This window comes from Lemur catta, chromosome 12 (genome assembly GCF_020740605.2).
Source record: "Lemur catta isolate mLemCat1 chromosome 12, mLemCat1.pri, whole genome shotgun sequence".
Taxonomy (NCBI): Eukaryota; Metazoa; Chordata; class Mammalia; order Primates; family Lemuridae; genus Lemur; species Lemur catta.
In genome coordinates, this window is record NC_059139.1 from 26367040 (window position 1) to 26388194 (window position 21155).

General features: G+C 38.2%; 1 protein-coding gene across 1 annotated transcript; it reads left to right on the top strand.

Annotated features, from left to right (window-relative positions):
* Nucleotides 1–479: 479 nt before the first annotated feature.
* CARD6 (caspase recruitment domain family member 6) lies at nt 480–8032 on the top strand. The gene is made up of 3 exons (XM_045565682.1): nt 480–1032; nt 2833–3393; nt 5499–8032. Exons 1-3 carry the CDS (start codon nt 750–752, stop codon nt 7772–7774), a joined length of 3120 nt encoding a protein of 1039 aa, XP_045421638.1. The 5' UTR covers nt 480–749; the 3' UTR covers nt 7775–8032.
* Nucleotides 8033–21155: the final 13123 nt, after the last annotated feature.

The window sequence follows — 21155 nt, forward strand, 5'->3', positions numbered from 1 at the left end:
TATTCTCTGACACTAGGTGTCATTGACATATTTAATCTTTGCCAAACAGAATTACTCTGTGTTTTTTTTATTTTTTTACTTTTATTTATTTACTTATCAGTGTCAATGGAAAAGAAGGCAAACTCTGTAATATAATTTAAAGAGGTTTATTCTGAGCCAAATTTAAGGACCATGGCCTGGAGCTATGCCCAAGAAGCCCTGAGCAAGTGGACTGGCCGTGATTGGGTTACAGTTTGGTTTTATACATTTCAGGGAGACAGGAATTACAGGTAATGTCATAAATCAATACATGGAAGGCATACATTGGTTTGGCCCCCAAAGGTGGGACATATCAAAATGGGGGCTTACAGGTTATAGGTGGGTTTAAAGACTCTTTGACTTGTAATTGTTTGAAGAAATGAAGATTTGTCTAAAGGCTTAAAATGTTTTAGTTAAAATAAGGAAGTTTGTTAATCAGAGACAAGCTACAGCCACGTATTTGTTGTATAAATTGAGGACCTGCAGGTTTGTCTTGCATAGCCTCAGCCCTGTTACGTTATAAAGGACATCTCTAAGTAGGTGCACTTGGCATGATGAGGCATGTCTGACCTCCCTTCTCACGGCAGGCAACTCAGTTTTAGGATATCCCCTTGGCCAAGAAAGAGTCCATTTATTCAGCCAGTGGGAGTGGAGAGGAGCCTCAGATTGAATTTTAGTTCACATTGGGATGATTTCATAATCCATTTCCTGGTCTAGAGGAAAACGAAACAATGGCCACGGAGAGCGTTCCCTCAGAGATCATAGAAAGAGAAAGAAAAAAGTTGCTTGAAATCCTCCAGCAGGATCCTGATTCTATCTTAGACACTTTAACCTCTTGGAGGCTGATTTCTGAGGAAGAATATGAGACTCTGGAGCATGTTACAGATCCCCTGAAGAAAAGTCAGAAGCTGTTAATTTTGGTACAGAGAAAGGGAGAGGTGACCTGTCAGCATTTTTTCAAGTGTTTGTTTAGTACTTTTCCAGAGTCAGCTGCCATTTGGGGCTTAAGGCACGGTAAGTTGATTTTGTACACTATCTGGAGTGAGAGACGGGGGGCAGATTTTCTGAAAAAAAAAAAAGGAAGATAATAAATTACCACCTTTCATTTTGTTTGTCTTTCTCCTGGAGATAATTTTCACTGAAATATGAGATAGAGGAAAAGTGTCCAGAATTTAAAAACCAGGGAATGATGCATCTTGTTGGTTTAGGGGATTGATAATTTTAGACTGTATCTAAAACTTGCAGTTGTTTTAGTGCTAGCATAAACTGCTTATTATTCTGGCAATAACATCCTAAAACCTCACAGTTGGAAAGAGAACACTGTTAATAGTGACAGAATCTGGAGTTTGTTTTTCAAGTAAGTGAATTCATGAATATTAACAGTCCCAAGACCACAAGCTGCATCTTTCACTTGGTGTAGCCATTTTGAAAATACAGGAAAAACAATTTTTAGCATACACAGATGGCAGATCGGTAATTTCAGTTTCTTGGTGATAAAAATGCCAGCAGCACCAGAATTTTCTGGAGCAATTCAAATACTAATTCTTAAATGTGTCAAAGGTAACTAGTAGGCGAGGTGGATCATGCCTGTAATCCTAGCACTGTGGGAGGCCGAGGTGGGAGGATTGCTTGAGGTCAGGAGTTGGAGACCAGCCTGGGGAAGAGTGAGACCCCGCGTCTCTACTAAAAATAGAAAAATTAGCTGGGCATTGTGGCACCTGCCTGTAGCCCCAGCTACTTGGGAGGCTGAGGTAAGAGGATCGCATGAGCCAGGGGGTTTAAGATTATAGTGAGCTACAATGACACCACTGCACTCTAGCAGGGGGACAGAGTGAGACACTGTCTCAAAAAAAAAAAAAAAAAAAGCTTACTAGCGGCCCCTGAGGCAGCAGTTCTTCCAGTTGTTTAGCAATTCTGTAAATTGCCACTAGAGGCAGGTATAGCTCTTTGTGTAGAAATCTGAAAAAATATTCAGGATTTTTTTTTTTTTTTTTTTTTTGAGATGGAGACTTGCTCTGCCAACCTGGTTAGAGTACAATGGTGTCATTATAGCTCACTGCGACCTCAAACTCCTGGGCTCAAAGGGATCCTCCTGCCTCCACCTCCCCGGTAGCTGGGACTACAGGCAAATGCTACCACATTGGCTATTTTTTTCTATTTTAAGTAGAGAGGAGATCTCACTCTTGCTTAGGCTGGTCTTGAATTCCTGAGCTCAAGAGCTCCTCCCACTTCGTCCTCCCAAAGTGCTAGGATTACAGGCATGAGCCACTGCATCCAGCCTACATTTAGAATTATTCTAAGGGGTGTTAGAGAGGTAGGGGCTCAGATAAAGAGGTGAATGTTAATGGTCCCTAGTGTAAGACAAGACACATATGCATAGAAAAATAGCTTTTATTATTTCTAGGACATACTGTTCAAAATTAGAGCTATTTGCTTACTGACTAGAAATTATTGGGATCAGATTGCATTAGCAGTGGCCCCAGGAAACTGGAGTCTATTGTGGATGGCAGTAAGTCCACAAGTAAACACTGTTCAAAAATTAAAATTTTCTGGTTTTTTTTGTTTACCGTGTAAGGTTGCTATGAAAGACTCAAACTGTTGAGTGAGACAGTGATGTAATCTGATTTTTTCAGTGGGAAAAAGAAAGTTCTTACAGCAGATTTGTTGCCATCCAAGTTACATAGGAGGCGGTAGGTATGAAATAAGGAAGAGGGATGATTCTTTGAGTACTCAGAAATTCAAGTTATTATATATATAATTTCTTTTTATTAATGAGGAAAAATTAAAAAAAACAAATTTTCTTATTCTTTTCAGAAATTTTAAAACATGAAACTATACTACCTCCTCTATCTACTGGGGTCAGCCAGAATTCAGAAGATGCTTTTTCTTTTGGAAATAAACAACCTGAGAATCCTGAAATCACGGTGTCCTTCAAAGAGAAAGAACACTTGGATTTGGAAACCTTTGAGCTTCTCAAAGACAAGAAAACTAGTTATAGGGAAACTGCTTTGTCTTCCATGGGGAATGAGAAGGGATATGACACACCAACTGTCACATTGGCATATTCAGTTGAGAAAGTTGAATACGAAGTTCCAGCAACTATTACATATTTAAGGGATGGACAGAGATATGAGGAGCCAGATGATTCTTTATACTTAGGAGAAGAAGACTATCTGGAATCTGTTGCATACTCTGAAGATGCAGAAACCACTGTGGAAGAAGAGGATTATGATGGCCCCAAGCACATTGTATACGAAAATGAAGAAGATTCTGAGTATTCAGAAACTACAGGGTTCTCTGGTGAAGAACAGAGTTATGAGGATCCAGAAACTGGCATTTTATTGGAGGAGGAAGAGGAAGAGAAAAGTATGGAAGGTATGGAAATGATGTGCATAGAGCTAGGCAACAATTTATGAATAAGTTAATAAGGTTGCCATGACACCTTATTAAGGGGAGAAGGGATGAAGAAGGGCACAGATGTCAGCAAAAAATCAACTACTAAGAAATTCCTTGTACTTCTCTAACTGGAGTCTCCTCAGAGGTAGGTGTTGATGTGAAGGGGCACCCAGGACCTAAGAAGTGGTGGACAGTACCAGCAAAAGTAAATACTGTTTGTCAGCCTATAGATTTCTGTAGTCACCTTCCAGCATACATACAGATATTTGCTAACCATGAATTTTAGGTGTAACTTTCTATTCCTCAGATTAACCACTTTCGTCATTTTAGTGCCTTTATTACCAGATTATGGGGATTATGGGCCTAACCACTTAAGTGGAGATAGTAGAGGAGTTTGTGGTGAATAAGATCTCAAAATATGGTTACTTGGCTTGGTCCAGCCCATATATTGCCATCTCGTAAGGAGAATTATATCAGTAACTTGAATCTGAATATTTCTTTTCTTTCTGAGACAGAGTCTCACTCTGTTGCCCAGACTAGGCTGCCATGGCATCAGCCTATAGCTCACAGCAACCTCAAACTCCTGGGCTCAAGAGATCCTCCTGTCTCAGCCTCCCGAGTAGCTGGGACTACAGGCCTGCACCATCATGCCTGGCTAATTTTTTCTATATATTATTTGTAATTGTCCAGATAATTTCTTTCTATTTTTAGTAGGGGGTCTTGCTCTTGCTCAGGCTGGTCTCGAACTCCTGAGCTCAAGAAATCCTCCTGCCTCGGCCTCCCAGAGTGCTAGGATTACAGGCGTGAGCCACCACGCCCAGCCCCCAAGGATTTCTTATAGTTACTTTTATTAATTCCTAAAATCTATGTTTTTCTCTGACTTCTATTGTTTCTTATAGGTTCTTTTTAAAGGAGATTTTACATTTTTATGACAGCTCGCCATCCATCAGGAGTAGAAAATCCACTCTGATCTTTCTCTACTAAGCACTATTTCTGTATTTCTAAGTATCTAGAAGATATATTAGAAAGTGGGTGATCAGGAGAAATTAGGGACAGCATGTAAATTCTGAGAAAACTTTGATGGAAATAAAATCTTTGGTTTCTCTAAACTTTAGCAAGAGGTAAATTTAAGAAATAAATCAATATCAACCTAGAGAATTCCTCACACATGTATGTAATATAACACTAACAAAGTTTTTCATTGCTGTATACAAACATTAGCAAAATTTTTATTTTATTTTATTTTTCATTAGCAAAATTTTAAAAAAATAAAAAGACTAAATGATAATCTGTACAAAACAGTTAAATAAGTAATAGTTCATCCAAACCATGGAGCACCATGAAATGGCTAAAGTGAATTAGGTAGATCTCTGTATATGCTAACTAGGAGGAATTTGCAAGGAATACCATTAAGTGAAAAGAGGTTGAAGAATCATTTGTTTGGTATAATATCATTTTTTTTTCTTTTGAGACAGAGTCTCGCTCTGTTGCCCAGGAGAGTGCCGTGGCATCAGCCTAGCTCACAGCAACCTCAAACTACTGGACTCAAGCAATCCTACTGCCTCAGCCTCCCAAGTAGCTGGGACTACAGGCATGTGCCACCATGCTTGGCTAATTTTTTCTATTTTTAGTTGTCTGGCTAATTTCTTTCTATTTTTAGTAGAGACGGGGTCTCGCTCTTGCTCAGGCTGGTCTCGAGCTCCTGAGCTCAAGTGATCCTCCCGGCTTGGCCTCCCAGAGTGCTAGGATTACAGGCGTAAGCCACCATGCCCGGCCTGTTTGGTATAATTTCATTTATGTAAAAATAAAATAGCATCTGTTAAGCAAAACTACATATTTCTATATGTACATGCATAATTATGTACTTGCATAGAAAAAGGATGGGAAGGAAACATACTGTATCATATTGACATATCTCTTGGAAAGAAAATGGCCTTGGCAGAGTGGTGAATGGGGACTTTCACTTTATTTGTATTGTTTCATCTTTTTGCAGTGAAAATGTCAATTTCTAATTTAATTTGAAAAGTCAGTGAGGGAAACTAAGATTCTGAACATGGCATTCACTAGTATCTTCTCTCTTACAGAAAGAAAAAAGGTGTTTAAAGACATCCTGTCATGTTTGAACATGGATAGAAGCAGAAAGCTGCTGCCAGATGTCGTTAAACAATTCTCCTTAGAAAAAGGATGTAAATGGACACCCAAGACTGCAGGAGACTTAGTCTGGAATTTCCTGATGAAAGTTCAAGCACTGGATGTGACAGCCAGAGATTCCATTCTCAGGCACAGGGTTCTGGATGAAGATAGTGAAGGGGAATTGCTGACTGGCTTGGAGAATTTGCAAATTCAAGACGTGCAAACCATTCATCCTCTTGATGTCCTTTGTGCCTCCATGCTGTGTTCAGACAGCTCTCTGCAACATGACATCGTGTCAAACATGTATCAGTGCCAGTTTGCTCTTCCCCTGCTACTGCCAGATGCAGAAAACAACAAAAGCATCTTAATGCTGGGGGCCATGAAGGACATTGTGAAGAAGCAGTCAACACAGTCCTCAGGAGGGCCTACAGGGGATACAGAAAAGTTTCTGACTTTCACAAAGATGCCTGTCATTTCTTTTGTACGCGTAGGACACTGTAGCTTTTCCAAGTCCAGAATCCTCAACACACTGCTCAGCCCTGCCCAACTGAAGTCACACAGAATCTTTATCCATCAAGATTCACCTGTTCTGGTGCTTCCCCGGCAAATCTCTGATGGCCTGGTTGAAATAACATGGTGTTTTCCTGATAATGACCTAAAGGAAAACTCTAGTTTTTTCCAAAAGCCTGTTGCTATGGCCAACCTTCGTGGAGATCTAAAATGCTTTTGGACCCAGTTTGGTTTTTTGATGGAAGTTTCCTCAGCTCTGTTTTTTTTCACTGACTGCTTAGGTGAGAAGGAATGGGACTTGCTAATGTTTTTAGGAGAAGCTGCCATTGGAAGGTGCTACTTTGTCCTTAGTCCCCAAGCTAGGGAGAGTGAAGAGGCTCAGATTTTCCAGAGGATCCTGAAATTGAAGCCATCACAGTTACTGTTTTGGGAGGGAGAGGAAGCTGGGGATGGAAGGAAGAACATGGAGAGCCTCCAAGCTGCTCTCCAGGAAGTGATGTCCTCCTCCTCACTCAGATGTGTGTCCGTGGAGGACATGGCCTCCTTGGCCAGGGAGTTGGGGATTCAGGTAGACCAAGACCTTGAGAACACTCAAGGAATTCAATTTTCCCCTAATGAAAACATGGCTGGAACAGCTGATGGTGAGGAACAACAAAGACATAGTCAATCAAAAAGCTCATCTGGAAGCCATGCTCAGATGCCTACAAGAGAGCCTGGGGCTAGTTGTGAGGTCAGCCAGAATCTCCAGAATTTCCACCATACCCCATTAGTCAGGCCTCCTCTAGAAAGCTCCTGGCCACTACCAAGAAGAATTAGGGGTAACTTTAACCACGTTTCCTTGAAAGCCCCTCGGATTATAGGCTTCCACTTTGGGTCAGAGCCGAGGTTTAAGTGGTTCTGTCCTTTGCCCTTTCAGAATGCAAGGCCCCAGAGTCGAGGTAAAAGTTTTGGTATTCAGTTCTTTCAACCCCACAGGTTTTATTTAGGTGCAAGATTCATGAAATTTTCTAGACCTGTTCAGGGGCGCCCCTTGCATGGAACATCTGGGACACCACCAAGACCCATTTCTCAGCATGTGCGGGCCTATCCTGAGAGACCACAAGCAGTGGGAGCTGTTGAAAGGTCTAGGGTCTCCCAGGTAGGTCACTCCCATTCCCTGGGTTCACAGCCAGCAGGAGTAGTAGGGAAGCCACAGCCTAGGCAAGTGTGCATCCGGGGAACACAGCTAAATGAAGCACCTGGAAAATTTATGAGAGCAACATCTCATATTGAAAATCTTCACCCTCAATCCTTTCAACCAGCAGCAGCCAGACAAAACCAGGTAGGATTTGCTTCTCAGAAAGGAGCCCAGCAGAAGACACAGGGTAGGCCTTCAAATCCAACTTTCCAGATAGGGACCCATCCCATGTCCAAGAGCTCTCAATTCAAATCCGGTCAGCCCAAGCCATCCCAAGTCAAAAACTCCCAGCTTAAACCCTCCCACCCTGTGCCTTCTCAACCTAAACCCTCTCAGACAAAACCCTCTCAGCCCCAGCCCTCCCAAGCTAAGCCTTCTCCATCTAGTTCTACTCATCCTAAGCCATACCAGCCCCAGCCCTCCCAACAATCTAAGCCTTCTCAGTCCAGATCCATTCAATCTAAGTCATCCTGGACCAGTCCTTCCCAGGCCAAGGCATACCACCCAAAAGTAGGGCCCAAGAGGGGAGCAAAGCGTTAAAGGGCTTACTCCAGAGATCTATAAAACTTATCCTTTACCGAGGCCATCCTCATCATATAGTAACCTGAAGAGGTTGCCATGAAGGTAAAAGACTGCTGTCATTAACACGATAAACACAAAAAGATATGCATAGCCTAAGTGCATATCATTAGAATATCTGTAAGAGTTGTATCCCTAACCAGGAGGAAAAATATGAAAATAATTAAGATAGTAGGCTGGACGCAGTGGCTAATGCCTGTAATCCTAGCACTCTGGGAGGCCAAGGTGGGAAGATTGCTTGAGGTCAAGAATTCGAAACCAGCCTGAGCAAGAGTGAAACCCCATCTCTGCTAAAAATAGAAAAAATGAGCCAGGCATGGTGATGCACGCTATAGTCCCAGCTACTCTGGAGGCTGAGGCAGGAGGATTACTTGAGCCCAGGCGTTTGAGGTTGCGGTGAGCCATGATCATGCCACTGCACTCTAGCCAGGGTGACAGAGCAAGACTCGGTCTCAAAAAAAAAAAAAAAAAAAAGAATCAAGCAGTAAATAAATTAATTGAATCCAACCTTGAGTACTATAACTTGAATCCAGGGAATGGGGGTTTGTGCGACAGCTCTACTTGGAGAAGAATGGTGTTGGAGTCTCTAATTGCAAAGTGACCATAAAAACGTACTCAGGTTACCTCTGTGTTGCAAGAAAAATTGTCCTAGATGTTGGCTGCTCCAGAGGTGCCTTGGTCAAAAGTTTGTAATTCAATATCAGCCACTGAGCAGATAACCCTGCTTATATGGGGAGATTAAATCAACTTGCTTGTGATATAGCCACAATTTGTTCGGATGATAAATTCTCTCATTTGACCCTTACAGACAGAAATAATGAACTAACAACCAGTAAAATCAATTACTTTGCATTAACTTTAGGAATGATCTGTTTCGTATTGTAAATATTTGTAATAGTTAAAAAATTTGGCTTATTAGAGGACCTGATATATTAGCCTCATGATTCCAATTTAAAATGTATCATTGAATTTTTAATTGTAGAGTTGTAATTTTTTATAGTTGGAAAGATTAAATTTTCAAAGTTTATAAAAAGCGCTGAAATGTTTAAGAGAACTCAAGATTCACAGGATTTATAATTTTATTAGATTCATGGTGTTTTAAACATTTGGGTAAGTTCTACTTGTTAGAAACATTAAGTAAAAAGGATATATTAAATTTAAAATAATTGGTCGGATGTGGTGGCTCATGCCTGTAATCCTAGCACTCTGGGAAGCCAAGGCAGCAGGATTACTTGAGCTCAGAAGTTCAAGACCAGCCTGAGCAACAGTGAGAACCCATCTCTACTAAAAAAAAAAAAAAAAAAAAAAAATTATCTGGGCACAGTGGCACTTTCCTGTAGTCCCAGCTATTCTGAAGGGTAAGTAAGGCAAGAGGTTGCTTGAGCCCAGGAGTTTGAGGTTACAGTGAGCTATGATGATGCCACTGCATTCTAGCTGGGGCAACAGAGTGAGACTCTGTCTCAAAATAAATAAATAAATAAATAAATAAAATAAAATAATTAAGTGAAGTTTACCAAATATGACACATTAAAAGTAGGTGTTAAAATTCACTAGATTATAAATAAAATAATAGGATTTATAAATTGAATTTAAGGGCCCCAGTTTTTGAATGTGTAACTTTAATAAAATTAATATTAATTAAAAATACTAAAATAGCTCCCAAATAGGAGAAATCTGTGTTAAAAAATGCCTTCAAGAACACTAAAAAAACAAAAACAAAACAAAACTGTATTGACAAATGAGAACTGATCTTTGAAGAAATGGAATAATCTTTGAGAACATTCTCCTATTACCGCAGGTATCCTTCATTTGTGTCTGTATTAGACAATCAATACTGAATGTTTCCAGAGTGTTTAATTTTGCTATCGTTGTAAGAGTGAAGAAAGAAATGGAGGACTGTACATGTAAACTTTTCTTTTTCAACTGTGAATTTTTATCATATCTTTTGGTAGGAGAAAAAGCATGATAACTAGTTTATAACTACAAAATCTTTGGTGTAAAAGTGGAATTTTCCTGCTGAAAATAAATTTTTTTGTTTAAACTTTTGAAATGAGCAATAGTAGTGATTGTTTTTAAACCTTTCTCTGAATCCTTCAAGATTAGTTCCTGGAAGGAGAGAACCTGTTGAACTCTTGTCATCAACAGATTTTGTACCAGTCTGAGTCTTGGCAATACAAATATGGTACCTTCAAATTGGTCAATTTGAGGAGAGTTCAATAAACGGAGTATTTCTAAAGGACTGAAAAAGATGTAAGAAAAGAAAATGCAAAGGAGAGGGGAGTACCCTGGATCTAGTAAAAGTTGAGGGTGGCTACTTTCTCCAGTCAGAAGAGCTGTGTGGGAAGGGTCTTGGGTTGGTTGAGGGATACAGTAGACTGTAGTGACCTGCAGGAAGGTGTCTCAGGGAATAAATATCTCCTCCCTACGTCTGATCTGCTGCCAGTGCATCCTCTTGGCCAAACCCAACCAGAAGCCAGAGGGCAAGGGAGTCTATCCAGGCAGCTCATGTAGGCCAGCCTTTTAGGGCTTAGAGCAGGGTGGAGAATGAATCGGAAGGGGCAAACAGAAGACATCCTGCAGCTTCCTCCCCTTCCATCTCATTCTTCTTTTTTTCTCTTCTTTGTATTTCTTCCTTCTGTCACATTTATTTATTGAGTATCTATCATGTGCAAGGCATTGGACTTGGAACTGAGAAGACATGGGAACAGAATGAGAGATCGCACTGTAGTTGTGAGATCCTATATATATCTGTGTTCTCTCCTTATTATAAAACTATAAGTTCATTGCAGATAGTTTTGGAAATGCAGAAATAAAGAATAAAAAACAACATAAAAATAATCTGGGCTGGGCACGGTGGCTCATGCCTATAATTCTAGCACTCTGGGAGGCCGAGGCGGGAGGATTGCTTGAGCTCAGCCGTTCGAGACCAGCCTGAGCAAGAGCGAGACCCCGTCTCTACTAAAAATAGAAAGAAATTAGCCAGACAACTAAAAATAGAAAAAATTACCCGGGCATGGTGGCGCATGCCTGTAGTGCCAGCTACTTGGGAGGCTGAGGCAGAAGGGATAGTTCAACCCCAGGAGTCTCAGGTTGCTGTGAGCTAGGCTGATGCCATGGCACTCTGGCTCAGGCAAGAGAGTGAGACTCTGTCTCAAAAAAAAAGAAAAAAAAATCTGTAATCCCATAACTCAGAGTAACTAGTAATGTAGTCCCATTACTCACTAATAACTTTGTCATATACCTTTTCTATGTGTATATGTATGTACAGGCAGCACCCAATTACATTTTTGAGTCTGTACTAGGGTTGAATGTGGCAAAGTCAGGTGCAGTGTTAAGAGCAGGCAGAATAGACAGCATGAAATCTTGGTAACCAAAACAGCATGGTATTGGTGCAAAAATAGAGACGTAGACCAATGGAACAGGATAGAAAACCCAGATATAAAACCATCTACCTACAACCAAACTGTATTTTAAATTATTCAGCTATTACCCATATAGTTTCACTCCAGGGCAGCCAGAGGAGAATGTTGCTCCATTGTCCCTTCCAAGACAGCTCCTGCTGTGAGCAGTGTGGTTGGCCAGAAGCCCCCCAGTGTACTTCCTTGGGGCTCCACTGCAGCTTTCCTGAAATCACACTCTAGCAGGCTACACCCAGCCCAGGGCTGGGCATGGCTGGATACTGAGCTGGGCTGGTCCTTCTCATTTGGACTCCCCTACCAGGCAATCTGTACTGGAAGCTCCTTGTTGGCCTGGTTGAGACTTTCTCTGCGCTGCACTGTAGTCTGAGGCTCTTCCAGTCCTCCATCCTTCTCTCTTTGTCTTCACAGTATCAGCTCTGTACAGCAACCTGAGGCCGTCCCTGCCTACTCGGGCTCTTTCCTCTCTTTGTGCTTCACAGACTTTTCTTGCACTTCTAATTCCATCTTAGCATGTGCTTTCCAGAGGATTAGAATTGGTGCAAGATCTTTGTGAAAAATATTTCTTTTTTCTTTTTTTTTTTTTTAAAGACTAGTCAAGTGCAAAATATTTCTTTTTTCAAATGTCTGAGCAGTCGTATACACCCACCCCCATTTTTGTGGGAAAGCAGACTCAGGGATTTTTGTCTATAGTTATGAGAGTCTACTTCAAAGAGGAGGTTGGCTTTGATTCTTTTTGTTTTCTCTCAGGGTGGAAATCATTGGCAGAAATTATTAAATTCGGTCTAAAGTTCATGAATTAATTTGGGGTGTATGAAGGGAAAAGTTCCTCTCCTTTGGTAGCAATAGTAAAGAGAAAAAAGTTTCACAATTTTGGACATGGAAAGGTTTTCTTGTTTGCTTGTTTGTTTTAAGAGATGAGGTCTCACTCTGTTGCCCAGGTTGTAGTACAGTGGTGTGAGCATAGTTCACTGTAGCCTTGAACTCCTGGGCTCAAGCAATCCTCCTGCCTTTTTTTAAAACTTTAGGTTGAGACTTCTCAGACCACCATACCTGCCAGAGACCTCTTTTGCTCTACCTTGCATCATTTATTTTCTGTTTAGGTAATTCTTCCCACCACCCTCCAAGAAGGACATTCTCCTCTGTGTCTTCTTAACCCTTTCCAGGACATAGCACAGGGCCTTTCACATAATAGCTTTTATTACATTGGTTCCTAAATGAGAATTGCATTGTAAGTCTTTGAGTAGTTGCCTACAGAATTGCATCAAATAATAATTAATTGAATGCTCATTATATTCTTAGTGCTGCATACATTTAAATATTTTATCTCATTTACTTTTCACAGTGGTCTTGTGGGGTGGACATTGCTAGATGATTTCACCTACAAGGAAACATAGATGCAGAGATTAAGGGACTTCCACAAGGAGCTGAAATTTGAAGCAAATTCTCTAATTTCCTGCCCTGTGTGCATTATACTGCCTCAGGGATCCTCTGTCCTACAAGTGTGAGGAAGTTTCCTCCTCTTCTTGCTCCTTAGTGCCTTGGATTTTGTGATCTTGCATCATCTTAAGAAAAGAGAAAATACAAATGGGAAAAATCTACCTAATTTCAGATCTTCTGCTTCTAAAATTTAGGAAAGCACCATTATGCTGCCATCTTCTGGATCTTTTGAATGCTTACAAATTAACAACATATTGCTGCTATATTAATATTTAAAACCAGGTCTGTCCAAGCCTAATCTGGGACTGACACATTAAACGTTGTATATGTTTTTCTTTAAAAAGGAAAGACATTAAAAATATTTCTTCAGTTAATTGGAAAAAAATTCTTTTAAACAACTTAATACATATCAAATATGCAGGCTGAAAGTAAATGTATTCAGAGATCAGTTATTATTTTTGTTTGTAAGGGATGTAGAAAAACATATGCAGTTAAACGTTACAAGTAATTCAGATGCCATCTTTTGGACATTAATTTCAACCTCTTTCAATTACAGTTTTTAAAATTAATGTTATTAAAAGGTATGGGCAAGAAACACTTCCATTCTGGTAAGAGTATAAATTATTATAGAAGGAAATTGGGTTATATTTATAAAAAATAAAAATTAAATACGTGTAACTTTTGAGCCAGCAAATTTACTTTATGAATTCATCTTACATATATTCTTGCTGATATATGCAAAGATGTGTATATGTAAAGAATGTACAATCTTACATTGTTTATAAAAGATTAGAAAAATCCAGAGTGTTTAAGAAAATGTCTGTACTATACCTATGCAATGTTATTCTATGCAACTGATTAAAAAGAATGGTGTAAATATGCTGGTAATAACTGATATTATAAGAATTTTGTAATGTGTTTTAAATATTTTGGCCTATAACTGGGAGATATTATTCAAAATAAGTACTCTTTTCATATTTTTTACTAGTAGATATTTATGCAGCAAAAACTGCATTTGGGTTTCTGCCAGTGGAAGAGTGACACACTCAGATTTAAAAAAATAGAACACAAGACAGTAAAATATAATCTTAACTTTATAATGTATGATGCAATAAATAAAAATAATTTGAGGCCAGGTGTGGTGGCACATGCCTGTAGTCCCTGCTACTTGGGAGGCTGAGGCGGGACGATCACTTGAGACCAAAATTTGAGGTAATAGTGAGTTTTGATTGTGCCACTACACTCCAGCCTGGGCAACAGAGTGAGACCCTGTGTCTAATAATAATGATAATCACAATAATTTGAGTATAAGTTGTATTGTGTGGTTTCTGTTCAATAAAAATAAGAACTAACAGAAAGAGAAACTTCGTGTTCTGTGAAATCCATACCACGAAGCTAAATTTGCACTGCAATGTCTTTTTACTTATATTCATTACTTAATAATAAAATATTAAATATTTATGATAATGATGACTGGCAAATTTATTGATTTTTTTCTATGTGCCAGTGCTGTCAGTGTTCAACATGTAATAAATCAGTCAATCCTCTCTATAACTCCAGAAAGACATGTGAAGATAATATTCTTATTTAATGAAATTGAGGGTAAGGGAAGTTAAGGGAATTACTAAAGATCACACAGCCAGCAAATGGTCAAATCAGGACTGGAGCCCAAATGTTCTGAATTCATATGCAGTGTTCTTTCTTTTATACCCAAGTGGGCCAAAAGAGAAAAAAATATTAGTGCAAATGCCTTTATTAGAATGCTCGGTAATGTATATGAAGTGCTTAGCACACTGGCACATAATAACTACTTAATAAATGTTGACTATAATTCTTGTAATTATTATTATGTTGAGAGGCAATAAGGGTAGGTCTTTTTCTGAGCGATGTTGACAAGCATCCTTTCCACTCAACCCTTCCGCTGAAGTGCATTTTCATGTCTTTGCATGAATATGCCCATGAGGGCAGGAGCTTTGTCTGTTCTGTACGCTATTTTCCTGAGGCCTAGATGAGAGCCTTGCTTATACTGGATACTCAGTAAACATTTGGCAACTAGATTGAGAAAGCATAAGATTTTCTTGTTCCTTTTTCTTCTTTTTGACTGTGACATTATTGACCTACTCTAGGTCTGCTATTCTGTATAATTTGTATGCTTTAGAGTAGTGCTTCTCAAGTTTTAGTGGTATGAAACCTCCGGGGCACTTGCATGGAGTATACAATGCCTTGTGCCTTTGGACAGTAGTCAGCAGCAATCTGTTTGCTTGTATGTTGCATCTGCCACAGCAGATGATTAACTCACTGCAGTCTTGGGGATGGCAGTGATGATGTTGCAGCCAAGAAGCCCTTTGCAAAGCAGATGACCTGTTCAACTGTGGCTGCAGAGTGGGCTGCAGGAGGAGGTAAAGCCAAAGTGGGAGCTTCGAGAGCCGGGGGTGTTGGCATTGCTAGCTTAGTCCTGCCACAGCTGAGACTGAAGGCTAATACACTGCTTAATTTCTTTCTTATGTCTTTCCCTTGTCTCTCTTTTCTCTTTCCTTCCGCATGGTCTGTACTCTTTTCAAGTGGAATTCTTTTCTTTTCTTTTCTTTTCTTTTCTTTTCTTTTCTTTTCTTTTCTTTTCTTTTCTTTTCTTTTCTTTTCTTTTCTTTTCTTTTCTTTTCTTGCCTTGCCTTGCCTTTTCTTTTCTTTTTTGGAGACAGAGTCTTGCTCTGTTGCCCAGGCTAGAGTGCAGTGGCATCATCACAGCTCACTGCAACCTCTAACTCCTTGGCTCAAGTGATCCTCCCACCTTAGCCTCCCAAAGTGCTAGGACTACAGGTGTGAGCCATCATACCCAGCTGAATACTTTAAAGTTTCCCAGCCTGGAGATGAATTGTTTGAAGGAAAGAATAAATTGTTAAGCCTATAATTTCAGGCCTCATGAGAGAAATAGTTAAGTTAGGGATATCTGGAAAGTATACCGGAAGTACATGAAAATTGGCATGGAGAATTTTTTGGTTGAAAGGAAAGTGAAAAAAAAGAGGGGGCAGAAGACAGAGGCTGGAGTTCATGGGGGTCTTTTCAATGAATTAGTGTTACCAGTAACTCATGAGAAACACTGCTTTAATGTATCCTAAAAGAATTAGGCTCAATAGAACCTTTCATTACCTGAGACCTTAATTCATCAGTGGCATTCTTTCCATATTGTTTTGAAGGCTGCTCTCAGATGAAATATAAAATGCATTAGAAATCCAATTTTAGTTATGGGCAGCATCATATTTTTTATATTCTTGCTGAAGGGACTTAGGGTGAATAGAGGGTCAATTCTATCTTTTTGTACAAGAAGGGCATAAAGGCAATCAGTCAGCAGAGTACTTACTGGTTATGGGAGTGAAAAAGTTCCCTCAGCAGAAGGTGTGCAGAATTTATTGGATTAGAAAGTATAATAAGCCTTTTTTTTTGGAGTGGGCCTCATTAATATACTTGATAGTACTTTACCAGGAGCATTCATCAATAATGGATCAAATCCTAGGTAAAGATTTTCCTGAGAAAGAAGCTCTGTGGCTGAAGCTGCAGCCCTGAGATCTGGGATTGTATCTATGAATATTAGCCATTCTGCAAAATGCTATGGGCATGGACTATGGGTCCAAATGCAGAGCATCACTGAACCTTGAAAATGCAGCTTGTTTAGGGAAATAGTTAAATATCTCTGCTGGAACAAGGGCCACATAATCTCTCCATTGTGCAATGCTTAATTGTAAAGGGAGTGGGGCTATTATCTCACTGAGTGCAGGATTGTTTCTAAGCAGAGTTTTTAAGGGGAATAAAGGCTGACTTTTCAGGCTCTAATTGTGAGTGGACAGGATGGAATCTGGTATACAAATAGAGGAATTTGCCTGAGCTAGGAACATGTGGAGTTCATCTCTGGTAACAAAAGATAAGGCAAGTATTTGGGCACAGATGCTCATAGATGGGTGGATGGATGGATGATAGCAGTATATATAAATACTCTCGTAATAGGTTCCATTTTATCAATGAAATAAGAAATTCATTGGTTAAGAATAAATATGAGACAGTAGATATTAGAGGTATGAGGGAAAAAATGAGTGCTACCACTACAGAAAAGTACCAAACTGCAATGATAAACAATAAGAGAGAAAAAAAGGAACAAAAGATATACAAAACAACCAAAAAATAGTTAACAACATGGCAGGAACAAAATCTCACTTATCAATAATAACCTTGAATATAAATGGATTAAAATTTCCACTTAAAAGATATAGACTGGTTGGATAGATTAAAGAAAAACCATGCTCTAACTATATGCCTACTATGAGAAACTTACTTTACCTGTAAAGACACATACAGACTGAAAATAAAGGGATGAAAAAAATATTCCATACAAATAGAAACCAAAAGTAAGCAGGAGTAGCTATACTTATATCACATAAAGCAGAACTGACATCAAAAACAGTTAAAGGAGACCAAAAAGGTCATTGTCATTACATAATGATAAAAGGATCAATTCAGCAAGAGGATATAAGAATTCTAAATATATATGCACCTAACATTGGAGCACCCAGATATATAAAGAAAATATTACTAGACTTAAAGGGAAAGATTGACTCCAATACAATAATAAAGGCGGACTTCACCACCTCACTCTCAGCATTAGACAGATCATCTAGACAGAAAATCAACAAAGAAACATTAGATTTAAACTGCACTTCAGACCAAATGGACCAACAGACATTTACAGAACATTTTATCCAGCAGCTGCAGAATACACATTCTTCTCATTAGCACATACATGGAACACTCTCCAAGACAGACCATATATTAGGCCACAAAACAAGTCTCAACAAATTTTAAAAAATCAAAATCAAATCAAGTATCTCCTTAGACAATAATGAAATAAAAATAGAAATCAATATCAGGAGGAACTTTGGAGACTATACAAATATATGGAAATTAAACAATATGCTCTTGAATGACCACTGGGTTAATGAATAAATTAAGTTGGACATCAAAACATTTCTTGAAACAAATGAAAATGGATGCACAACATACCAAAACCTATGGAATGTAGCAAAAGCAGGTCTGATAGGGAAGTTTATAGTCATAAACACCTACATCAAAAAAGTAGAAAGATTTCAAATGAACACTCGAATTATGCACCTCAAGGAACTAGAAAAGCAAGAATAAGCCAAACTTAAAATTAGTAGAAGGAAAGAAATAAGTATCAGAGCAGAACTAAATGAAATAGAGACTAAAAAAAATACAAAGGATAAAGTGAAAAGTTGTTCTTTTAAAAAGATAAATAAAATTGATAAAGTGCTAGCAAGAGTAACGCAGAAAAAAAGAGAGAAGACCCAAATAAACAAAATAAGAAATGAAAAAGGGGATATTACAACTGATATCACAGAAATATGAGATCATCAGACACTATTATGAACAACTATACACTAACAAACTGGAAAACTTAGAGGTAATGGATAAATTTTTAGACACATAAAATCTACTAAGATTGAATCAGGAAGAAATTGAAAAATCTGAATAGACAATAACAAGTAGTAAGAGTGAATCAGTAATAAAAAGTCTCTCAACAACAAAAAACTCTGGACTGGGTGGCTTTACTTCTGAGTTTTACCAAATGTGTAAAGGAGAACTAATATCAGGAGCTCTGTTCTTGTCACCTAAAATCTTGGTAGCATCAACTCATCCATCTTCATGTCCACTTCAGTGCCCCAAAGACACCAGCTTAGTTACAGGGGTAGATGTTGGGGCAAAGGCCCCCTTCCTGCCTGGAATGCCTGCCTGAGAGCATTCTGAACCAATTTATTCTGATAGGTATCCCAGGGATTCTGGAGATCAAAGAGAGTCAGTGTGAGTCCAAAGTCATCTTCCTTCTCTTCATGTCCTCTAGCAGAGTAAGATGAGATAGAATTTTTAGCTACTGAGTCAGGAATATAAAGAAGTAATCCACTGTAAGAGGAAAGCAGGCAGAGTGCATTGGTTCAGTGGAAGATCTCTCTCTTAGTTCAGTTTGCTATTTGTAGATAACATGGTTTTATATATAAAATTATAAGTAATTCAAACACACAAATTATTATTAGAGCTAATAAACGAGTTCATCAAGGTTGTGGGATAAAAGATCCACATATAAAAATTGCTTCTATTTCTATACACTAGCAGCGAACAATCTGAAAAAAATTCAAAAGGAATAAAATACTTGTGAATAAATTTAAACAAAAGTCTAAAACTTATGCATTAAAAACTTTAAAACATGGCTGAAAGAAATTAAAGGAGGCCTAAATAAATAGAATGACATACCATGTTCAGGGACCAAAAAATTTAATATTGTTAGGATGATAATACTACCTAATGCAATCTAAAGATTCAAGGCAATCCCTATGAAAAGGGAGGAACTGGCTAGTACACTGGCAGAAGAATAGAATGAAGGAGAATATAAATCAGAAGTATATTCTACACAACTTGTTGACTGACTGGATACAGGAGGCAGTGAGGAAGAGGAAAAATTCAACAATGATTCAGAGGTGCTTATCATCATGTATTTCATTGATTTAGTTATGTATTTACATATTCAATTAGGATATATGTTTCTCAACCATGATTTGTCACACTCATCTTTATATGACAATTCCCAATTACTAGCATGTTGTCACATAGAAGACATGTTTGTTGGGTAAATAAATCAATGTGAGATCTCAAGGAGGAATTTTAAATCAAATTACTCTTGAATGTATAATCAAAATTTTTAAACAGTAAATATCAACATGTTACTTTGTGCAGATATTATCTATATCTATATCTGTGTCTGTGTCTATCCCTGGCTGCAAACATAGGGTCTATGCAAGGAGAAATAAGTGGCAGTTTTAGACATACTTTAGATAAAATACTAGGTATGTCCATTTTCATAGGTCTATTTCATACAATCCAAAAGTGTTGCTCAATTTCCCCTGTGGACAGAGAGGTTACTGTGTTTGGACAGTTTTGAAAGCCTACTTCTCATTTTGATGTTCCCCCATTTTACTCTTGATGAGAGAAGAGGAAGCCACTAACTTCTGTTGACCACATTAAGTGCTAAATATTCTGTGGCGTTCTTCCTGACTTTTTCACAAATGAGATGCCCTCTTCTTCACCCTACACTGGGCCACATGTTTTAAGAGATTTTTTGACAATAAAAGCATTTATTAACATAATTGGTTTTATCTTTTGCTTAATCAAAGTTATATGCAACTATTAACTGTACCTTCTAATTAGTGTGAGCTGTACCATCACTATCACAATGATAGTTGATATAATTTTAATCTAAAGAAAAGTATCTTGATTCTTCAATAGGCTTGTGCATTCTCACTTTAGATCATGTAAATTTTAAAGTAGCCGTAGGTACACAATGACTATGTTTACAGATCCATGTGGATCTAATGTCATACATGTACTAATCACCCTGGTAGTAATTATTAATTGAGTTCCTTTGGATGCCTGGACTAAGTGTTTACAAGTTGATTTAATTGTTCTGGGGAAGCGTGGCACCCAAACTGTGTATTATTAAAGGAATGCCTTTGGATAAACTGTTTTGCTAAATTATTTCTTTGGCTCATATTCACTTATGCTTATTTTTTTAAAAAGTCAATTATTGTTCCTGGGTATGCAGCTTATATGTGCTCAGGATGCTGCAGTGTGCATTTTATATATTAATATCTTGAATCTCATTAACCCTAAAAGGAAAGTTTCATTATCCTTTTTTATGTAAGAAAATTGAGGCTTAAGAGGATAATACAGATAGCAAACGGTAAAGTCTAAATTTGAGAAAAGATTTGTCTGAGGTTCTATTTTGGCATGCTGTATTTTCTTTCAAGAAACAGGCCCAAATCAGTAGAAGCTGAAGAAGAAAAAAGAGGAGAATGAAACTAATTCCTTTATGAGTTTGAGTAATTTATTACCTCTTCATATATATTTAAACACCTAGCATCAGTGATGTTTATTCATATGCTCACTTTGAAAGAGCAAGCATTTGGAAATTTGGTCACACAAACATCAAGAGAATATTTAGCATATATAAGTATACTTTACATATTTATACATAAAGTAAAGGTCTATGAATCACCGTGTCTACCTTCCAGGCCATCCTTTTGGCCCTGGTGCCCAGGAAGCATTTCAGTAAGACTCCTGTTTCTGCTGGTGCTGTGTGTATCCCTGCTGTATTCCACAGTTCCTTTAAACAAACAAATGAACAAACAGCAAACAATCAAAGGACAAAGAATCCATTAGGAATGTCTATTCTGTGGTACTATGAATAATAAAGTAATAACAGAAGACAAAATTAAAATACTTTTAAATTGCTTTTTTTGAGTTGACAATACATTAATGTATTAAAATATAAAATAGTGTAAAGCAAAAAGTCTTAGTCCTATCTCTTTTTCTGTCCATCCTGTTTCCATCTTTTCATCTAGTCAGACAATAATTTTTATTAGTTTCTTGTA

Bases quoted from the DNA above. Each gene is read 5' to 3' on its own strand.
- CARD6 (XM_045565682.1), top strand. From the start codon at position 750: ATGGCCACGGAGAGCGTTCCCTCAGAGATCATAGAAAGAGAAAGAAAA. The intron at 1,033-2,832 runs GTAAGTTGATTT...TATTCTTTTCAG, and splicing joins CATTTGGGGCTTAAGGCACG to AAATTTTAAAACATGAAACT. The intron at 3,394-5,498 runs GTATGGAAATGA...TCTCTCTTACAG, and splicing joins GGAAGAGAAAAGTATGGAAG to AAAGAAAAAAGGTGTTTAAA.